The following is a 9,561-nucleotide window of genomic DNA, read 5'->3' as shown; positions in this document are numbered from 1 at the left end:
GTTTTAAATCTACATTAAAAAAATTATAATGGAGATGTTTGTTTTATTTTTCTCAATGATTGAGGTTCTACTCCTCAAGTTTTTACTAAATGTAATACATTAATGAAAAATATTTCACAACGAAGGTTTGGACTCTCCCCAACAAGTACCTATTGGTAAATAAGCTCAAAGAGATTTCCTTTAAGCATTCATCGATATTCAACCACCCTGTCAAACCGTTTTTAAAAAGTTTAAATCAAATAGCCTATATCTTACATTTTTTTGGCATGTTTTGTTTGGGGTTTTCATTTTTTAGCAATATGGAAAAAAAGATTACTAATTCTTTGCAACTTAATTATTTTTATATTTATATTAATAATAATAATAATTATATTTTATCCACAAATGTAAAACTATGTAAGTTTACCCTCAATTTTCTCAATTTCCAGATGTTAAAAGGCCCCAATATCATGCATCATAATTTAACTGTTAACCCAATCACTGAAAATTGACGCTAAGACAATATGAATTCCAATCAGCTACATAAAAGCACAAATAGCATAACAACCTGCTCAATCTAGTACGAACCTCATCAGACCAGCTACTAGTAGTTGGCTAGTCTTCAGGTATGCGTCAGCCCTGTACTGTACTACCTCTGGTCTCCAGCAGCTCTGCAATGCAATGTCCTTGGAGGCGCTATAATCAACACATGCAGAGCAGACAAGTTCAACTAACGATCCCCAGCCAGTGTGCGTTTGTCTTCCACCGAGTCATCTGTGCTTCCAGCAATGGCCCTGCTTAAATCCAGCAAGATTCTGACTAGTGTCGGGGCTCAGGCCCCTGTTTTAGCAGTCTTACAGCTCCGTGCAAGGTAATATGAGGCTTTATTTTTCTTGTGCAAACACTCTGTTGACAAGTTAGCTTGTGCTAGCGAGTTAGCGGACTGAATACTTGAACAGCACCCCTGAAAGTTACAGTATGACACACTGCTAACACATGAGACATTAACCTTGTGCTTATAATAGGCTACCTACAACATAGTTATTCATGCATTTGATGTTAAACTAGTGGTTTTTTATTAACTCCTAACATCATTAAAGTCATTTTAATAGCATATATGTGACTGCTGTCAATGTCAGAAGTTATATCACTAATGGGCTTTGATAGCGATCAGAGTTAATGAGATCAGATTTTTCATGTTAAGTGTTCATAATGACATTAGTGATATATCAGGTTCAACCAGGCCTATAGCTTGCTAATGTCTGATCCAAGGTTGTGCATATTTTCAGTCTGTTTGATGGCATTATAGTATTAAGTTACATAGCTGTAACTGTAGGTTGCTAGACACCTAGAAGTAATCTTTTTTTGAGAGACGGTGTTAACATTAAGTGACATGGCATCTGACGCACAGGAGCCAATGGCATATGTCGCGACACACGCAGTGGCACTTCCGGTTCTCATTGGCATATGTCAGTGGATAGTGACATGTGTCGCGACACACGCAGTGGCACTTCCGGTTCTCATTGGTATATGTCAGTGGATAGTGACGTGTCACTGACACTGTCACGAAACGCTGACACTGGCAGTGACACTGAGTCGCGGAACATGTCGCTGTATGTCCTGAAAATATCCTATTTTCGTGACTTTTTTCCCCTCTTAAATAAATGTTAATCTAACTTGTTAAATTTAGTAATATGTGTTAGTTTGTGACAAGCAGTATCTGAGTGGCATGTGCAACTGAATGATTTATGCAATGCCAATATAATTAGTTGTGAAATATTAAAGCCATGACTGAGTAGGCCTAAGTATGCAAAAAATAAATTTGATAAAGTATTTACAAATTTGTCTTAACATATCAGACTCTGATACTATCAGATACTGTTTTTGCTACCGTCAAACTTGCAAACAAAATGTCAAATACACCACCCGTTGATGTTTCTCAACTGTCTTAAGTTATGGTGTATCTTTGTGCTGGCTATACTGACACCTAGAGGAGAGCGTGCAGCATGATGCAAAATTAAAGCTTTACTACAGTAACGGATGCGACTGTTAATGCGATATTTGTAGTGACTTATGATGGTTTGTACGTGTTTTCTAGGACGTCCAGTTTGCGTGATCAACAACATTGGCACCAATATTGGCATTGCATAAATCATTCAGGGGCACATGCCACTCAGATACTGCTTGTCACAAACTAACACATATTACCAAATTTAACAAGTTAGATTAACATTTATTTAAGAGAGGAAAAAAGTCACGAAAATAGGATATTTATTTTGGCTTTTGTGCCACAATTACGTGAGTATAGTTTTTCAGCTCATCTGCCAGTGAGTGTCACATACAGCGACATGTTCCGCGACTAGTGTCACTGCCAGTGTCAGCGTTTCGTGACAGTGTCAGTGACACATGTCACTATCCACTGACATATGCCAATGAGAACCGGAAGTGCTACTGCGTGTGTCGCGACACATCACTATCCACTGACATATGCCAATGAGAACCGGAAGTGCCACTGCGTGTGTCGCGACATATGCCATTGGCTCCTGTGCGTCAGATGCCATGTCACTTAATGTTAATACTGCTACTGCTTTTTTTTCCCTTTTTTTTTTGTTTAACTACATAAACATTTTAATTCTGTTTTATTTGTAACTTTTAATTTACACAATAGTATTTATTTTATCAATATTTTATCAACTTGTCTTTTTTATTTTGCTATTTACTTTATTATTCATTTTAATTCTGTTTTATTTTTAACTTGTAATTTACACAATTGTATTAATTTTATCAATATTTTATCAACTTGTCTTTTTATTTTGCTATTTATTTTATTATTCAATTTATTATTTGTGTGCTAGGGGGGGCACTTGACATTTTTAGCAAAAATCTTTTATTTTCATAAATTTTTATCTGCTTTATTTATTTTTATATCCGCTTATTTATTTATTTAGTTTTTGTTTATTCACTTTTATTTAGCTTTTTAACTTTTTTTGTTATTTGTCTTTCAGCTTTGTGTTAATTATATGCAATATAAATGATCTGTGACTTGAGTAGGGACATAAAAAGAACATGTAATGCCTTGTTACGCGTACTTCCTCAAATTGGGCCAATCACTACAGCCCACGCTCAGAGACAGAAATGCATCCACATAAAACCCCATATATCCCTTAAACATTACATTGCTGTCATTAATTAATGTTCTGCATTTAGGGTGTTGCTTGTTATTGAGGACAAAAAGGTAACAGTATGACTGAAACTTAAAAGCTGAAAGTACAGCAAATGTGCACATGTTTTTTATTGTGGTTCTAGTTGCTGATTGGTACAAAGTGATTGCCATTCAGAGCCGGGTTGAAATGGGCAGAATGTGAGTGTGACACATGATTGGTTCTGATGCAGAGGGTGGGGTGTTGTACACATCTTTTCATTGGATTATCAATGTGCACTTTACGTGGGTGGGTTTTAGATTAGAATTATACTGCCATTTTACACCAGTAATAATTACAAAGATGACCTACTGTTTGCCTGTGCAAGCTAACAGAATCTTTATTTAGAATGTCATGGTCATTCTGAAAATGTCTGCCATCAGAACAAACAAAAGTTTAAAAATCCCTCTACTGTTAATGTTCAGACTCAGTCTCATTAACAGAGTAGTTTAAGCTGTTAATGACTTCTTTTCAAAAGCTCTGTAATGATAATCACTATATGATAAACGTATCCATCTTGGAGAAATTTTAATGAGACGTCAAAATAATGGGCAGATCATTTCCCCCAATGTAAACACAAATCAGTTTTAGGGACAGTGAAAAAAGAAAGTGGTCTGTGTACTTAATAGGGATTTTTGAATTCCAGTCTTCAGCTCTGCTCTAAATTCTTTGGAGATCACAGCTATAAAAGAATTTGGCCTCAGTTACTTCCAAAAGCTTGTGCAAGAGTGAAACTAAAAACATTTAAAGGCACAATACGTAAGATTTTTGGATTGAAATATCCAAAAAAAGACTTGACTTGTGTACTTACATTATCCCAAATGTTTTGAATAATGTTTAAATCCAGAGAAATAAGCTATTTTAACCAGGATACGGACTGTGTCTGTGCATCGCCTATCAACATAATACTGGCGTTACCCTCGCTTTTCGGTTTTATTTTGTAGAAACCATGGAAACACCAAAGACTCTTTAATATATTATGTGTTTTATTAGACAGATGAGCAACTGTTTGGATACATTTATCGACAGAATACGAATCATTGTTATACAGCTCAACACAGTCTTATCGTTTAAAGGTCCCGTTCTTCGTGTGTTTTCGAAGCTTTGATTATGTTTACAGTGTGCAATATAACATGAGTTCATGTTTCGCGTGTAAAAAAACACAGTATTTTCCACACAATTTACTTATCTGTACAGCGCTGTTTTCTCTGTCCTAAAAACGGCCTGATGATTTCCTTGTTCTATGAAGTCCCTCCTTCAGAAATACGTAACGAGTTCTGATTGGGCCAGCGCTTCCCGTGTTGTGATTGGACAGCAGCTTAGCGCACTTTGCCCGGAAAGGTCCCGCCTCTTACCATAACGGGAAGATGCAAGCGCTGAATGCGTGCTCTTCTCCACGTGGGAGAGCAACAAGACCACGCCCCCTATTTTGCGTGTTCTTGTGGGCGGAGGGTTCGTCAACAAACGGTTCTAGTGACGTCACTCCTGAAGGAAGTGCAGGGGTGTACTCCAAACCGGCCGTTTGCTGTAGGCTTTGAAAGGGAACTTCTGTTAAATAAAATATCTCGCTTGGCATTGAACTTTGAGCGTTATAATTTTACAGGTATTATTTATGCTCCAACAGCAACATTATATGGAATCGCGAAGAACGGGACCTTTAAATATTGTTTTCTTGATTTATTACAAGTACCATGTTTTACCATGGCTAATATCGATCTAGCTTACTGCAGTCTGCAACAAGTGTCTCAAAGTAGCCGCCGAGTGAACGCACAGAGTAGCATTATAACATAAGTTTCAACACACACAAATGTATCTATTATGATAATACAACGCTGTGTTACCCTGCATACACATGACCGGAAGAAGCGGAAGCATACGCTCTTGAGCCGTGTGTCGGTTTTATCCTTTATTAGCAATCGCTCCAGCGACCTCGTTTCGCTCTCCAACGGCCTTCAGCCCCACCCTGATTCATACTACAGTAACGTTAATACATCTTTAATACATTAGCTCATCCATGAATATGATTTTGCCCGAGTCCCGTTCATTCTTTTCCACCAACTGAGGTAAAAACAAAACCTCCCATGACTGCGAAATCAAGGCGTCATCAAGCTACGCCTTTGTTTTCAATAAGCGACCTCTAGTGACAAAAATGACATATTATGCCTTTAACTATTAAAATACATTTCCTTTGTTCTATAAACTCAATAGTTAAACTTAGTCTTATTTTTTTCACAGCTCATGGTGGACTGAGGTACAGATGGGACCCCCTGATCCTATCCTGGGTGTCACGGAGGCGTTCAAGCGTGACACCAACCCCAAAAAGATGAACCTCGGAGTAGGAGCTTATAGAGACGATCAGGGCAAGCCATTTGTCCTCAGCTGTGTTCGAAAGGTGCCCCCTTCATTATAACGTATGCCAGGGCTATTCAAATCTTACCCTGGAGAGCCAATGCGGTGCAGAGTTTAGCTCCAACCCTAATCAAACACCTGAACATGCTAATCAATGTCTTCAGGATTATTAGAAAATCACAGGTGGGTGTGTTTGATCAGGGTTGGAGCGAAACTCTGCACCGCATTGGCCCTCCAGGGTAAGATTTGAATAGCCCTGACGTATGCTATTATATGCTATGATCTTGTTAGATTTACCTGAATAACCCTGGCGTATTTTATCTTCTAAAATGCTTTTTGTTCTATAGATGACCTCCATTTAAAATAGCAATTGTCTATAACGCTATCTACTCCAAGTTTTAATATTCTAATCCCTGCACAAAACAAATGACAGATTTTGGTATTGTCAGGCTGAGGCCCAGATTGCCACTAAGAAGTTGGATAAAGAGTACCTTCCTATTGGAGGGTTGGCAGACTTTTCAAAGGCCTGCGCTCAGCTGGCTCTTGGACCTGATAATGAGGTCTTAAAGAGCGGAAGAGTAAGTACTTTAAAAGGAACGCATTTTGAAAGGAAGTCTTTTGCTTGTTAAATTATTAGATGTGATTATTAATTCCCAGTTGTCTTTGCACGCAGAGCATCACTGTCCAGACTATCTCAGGAACTGGATCTCTGCGTATCGGTGCTAACTTTGTGGTATGTAGTTAAACATAGTTGATGTAAGGATTTCATAATGTATTTGTTTTATATGTGGCTTTAATAGAGCATAACATAAGTGGTATGGAAGTAAACCATCCTATTTCTTCATAGGCATAATAACCTTTAGAAGCAATATTAATATTTAGTTTAATAGGTAAATTTTATACTACCTTTTAACTCGGGGGTTGGTAAGATTTTCATGTCTCTTTTCAAGTCTTTTCTGATCACCAAGGCTGTATTCGAAGAAAAATAAAGGAAAAAAAAAACAGTAATATTGTGAAATATTATTATAATAATAAAATAAAAGTTTTCTATTTTATACATTTTAAAATGTAATTTTCAGCATCATTACTCCAGTCTTTAGTATCACAATCATGATCTTTCAGAAATCTTTCTGATATGCTGTTTTGGTGCTTAAGAAATATTTTTTAATATCAATGTTGAAAACGGTTGTGCTGCTTAATATTTTTTTTGAAAACCGTGATGCATTTTGTTTAGTTTTTTACTGTTACCACATTTGGATTAAAATGCGATAAAAAAAACTCTTAAAAATAAAGGATTTTCTTTTCATTCTATCATATAGTTTTGCTTTAAATTTGAGTTTTTGATGCGGTGTTAGGCCTGATTTATTTACGTTTTTGAACGAATGGGAATAATACTTCCAGAACCAAGGCTACTAAAAAACTGGGCAGTCACTGTTGACTATTTTTATTTTTGGTTTTTGGTTGTAAAGGGAGTTCAAATATCAAGTACTTACATCACTTCTTCTTGGCTAGTCACGATTCCATAACGTGTCTCGGGACGTGTACCTGCCTAAACCCTCCTGGGGAAACCACACCCCTATCTTCAGAGATGCGGGCATGCAGCTAAAGGCTTACACCTACTATGACCCTAAAACCATTGGTTTTGACCTTAAAGGAGCCTTGGATGATATTTCAGTAAGATTTTTTTCATATATATATATTATTGCACTTTATTGGGAATAAGCATTGTACATTTGTTGCATTTTTAGCTTTATTTTCTTCTGATCCCACTTTTCTCTGCAAGGTTGAGTATTAAGAGGGAATAATTGTATTATGAAGTTCTGGAAAACGTGTGAGGAGAATGTGGAGAAAGTGTGGGAAGAAAAAATTATGTTTTGGGGGTGGGGAGGAAGAGAAATCGGATTTAAGTATTTATTCATTTATTTCTCTTTCAGAAAATCCCTGAGAAGAGTGTGATTGTTCTGCATGCGTGCGCTCATAATCCCACAGGAGTGGACCCAAAGCCTGAGCAGTGGAAAGAGATGGCTGCTCTGATCAAGGTAACTGGTTTTGGCATTAAATTAAAGTCCAAATTCAAGCTGACTGCAGGTCTCAGAAAAGCTACTCATTGAAGTGACAAATAGATATAGTTTGAAATCCTTATACTTTATCTTGTCTGAGCCTTATCTTTGCGTTTAACCATTTGGACCGATAAAAGAATGACTGTCCTCAGTCTCAAATGAATGACTATTCCAGTGATGATAAGATTCTTCACTCTCATTTCAACAGAAAAGAAATCTCCTGGTGTTCTTTGACATGGCTTACCAGGGATTTGCCAGTGGCGACATCGATCGTGACGCTTGGGCTGTGCGCTATTTCATTGAGCAGGGGCACAACATTCTTCTGTCCCAGTCTTTTGCAAAGAACATGGGCCTGTATGGTGAGCATCAAATATATAGTTTAAAAAAATCCTTGCTAATTACTTGTATTACACTTATATAAAAGTTTTTAATTCCCTAATTCAAAACTATCTTCTGCTCACCTAGGTTGCATTAATTTGATCAAAAATGCTATAAAAACAGTAATAATGTGCAATAAGTATCACAATTATAAAATAACTCTTCTGTTTTATTGTTTAAAATGTAATTTATTACATCATTGCTGAATAAAACTATTAAAGGGAGAGTTCACCCCAAAATGAAAATTGTAATTCAATTACTCATCCTCATGTCGTGCCAAACCCGTAACACCTTCGTTCATCTTTAGAACACAAATAAAGATATTTTTGATGAAATCTGAGAGATTTCTGAACCCTCCATTGACAGCTACTCAACTACGACTTTGACACTTAAAAAAGTTCATAAAGGGATCGTAAAAAACAAATCCATATGAGCGGTTTAGTCCAAATTTTCAGAAGAGACTCTGTTGCTTTTTTATGATGAACAGATTGAATTGAGGCTTAATTCACAAGCAAACATTGATCAGCGTACGTTAACAGAAACTCAACTGGACCTGCTTGATGCACGAAAACAGACCTCATTGTTACTTGTTGAAGCTCAAACATGCTGCATAAAACACGAGAATGAACCTCACTGGTTCTTGCTGAAGCTCAAACCTGCTGCATAACACAAGAATAAACCTCATTGTTTCTTGCAAAATCTCAAACGTGCTGCGTAACGAGAAGGTTCATTAAAAATGTCTTAATTTGTGTTCTGAATATAAACGAAAGTCTACGGGTTTGGAACTGCATGAAGGTGAGTAATTAATGACAGAATTTATATTTGTGGGTAAAATATCCCTTTCATTTCTGTAAAAATGTTCTGTCCCCAAACTTTTGAATTGTAGTGTACTGTAAGTGTAATCTAGTCACTTTTTGACTTTTTTTGTCTTTGAAATTCTCCTACTATAGTAAGACAAATACACCATACAGATATATTCTAGAGTAAATGTATCATGTTTTCAAGGATTTGTGATATATTTAAACTGGAAAATTAGACAAAATACTAGATTTTAAATTCAATGCTCTGTACCTTTGTGTCTTCAGGTGAGCGTGTAGGGGGCTTCACGGTGGTGTGCAAGGATGCTGAAGAAGCGAAGCGTGTGGAATCGCAGCTGAAAATTCTCATACGGCCCATCTACTCTAACCCACCCATGAATGGAGCTCGCATCGCCTCCACCATTCTCAACACACCCGAACTCTACAAAGAATGGTAAGTCCTGAGATTAGTCCCTTCATGAACACAGCCATTGAGAACTGAGCTCTACAGACTGTGACTTGACCGTTTTTCTGGTAGGCTCGAGGAGGTGAAAGACATGGCCACCCGTATCATTAGGATGAGGGAGATGCTTGTTTCAAACCTTAAGAAGGAGGGATCCACTCACAACTGGCAGCACGTCACTGACCAGATTGGAATGTTCTGCTTCACGGGACTCAAACCGGAGCAGGCAAGTCAAGTGAAAGTGCTTTCTGGGTTTCTTTAAAAAGGCCTCAGCCTTTTCTAATTGTCTTTTCTTTGTGGCTCTTTGATAGGTGGAGCGTCTGATTAAAGAATTC

At 37.3% G+C, this 9,561-nt stretch overlaps 1 protein-coding gene across 1 annotated transcript in view; it reads left to right on the top strand.

The window, feature by feature from the left end:
- Positions 1-668: 668 nt before the first annotated feature.
- Positions 669-9,561, top strand: part of got2a (glutamic-oxaloacetic transaminase 2a, mitochondrial) — a 9,499-nt gene continuing 606 nt past the window's right edge. Inside the window, exons 1-10 of the mRNA XM_067420555.1 lie at positions 669-850; positions 5,415-5,571; positions 5,978-6,106; positions 6,202-6,261; positions 7,041-7,202; positions 7,463-7,567; positions 7,797-7,947; positions 9,052-9,217; positions 9,302-9,452; positions 9,538-9,561. The exon at positions 9,538-9,561 is cut by the window's right edge and continues 606 nt beyond it. Coding sequence (XP_067276656.1) covers positions 768-850; positions 5,415-5,571; positions 5,978-6,106; positions 6,202-6,261; positions 7,041-7,202; positions 7,463-7,567; positions 7,797-7,947; positions 9,052-9,217; positions 9,302-9,452; positions 9,538-9,561 — 1,188 coding nt within the window. The 5' untranslated portion in view covers positions 669-767. The remainder of the gene's footprint in view (positions 851-5,414; positions 5,572-5,977; positions 6,107-6,201; positions 6,262-7,040; positions 7,203-7,462; positions 7,568-7,796; positions 7,948-9,051; positions 9,218-9,301; positions 9,453-9,537) is intronic.

This window comes from Pseudorasbora parva, chromosome 16, assembly GCF_024679245.1.
Source record: "Pseudorasbora parva isolate DD20220531a chromosome 16, ASM2467924v1, whole genome shotgun sequence".
NCBI classification, from domain to species: domain Eukaryota; kingdom Metazoa; phylum Chordata; class Actinopteri; order Cypriniformes; family Gobionidae; genus Pseudorasbora; species Pseudorasbora parva.
This window is presented reverse-complemented; position numbering and strand designations above follow the sequence as displayed.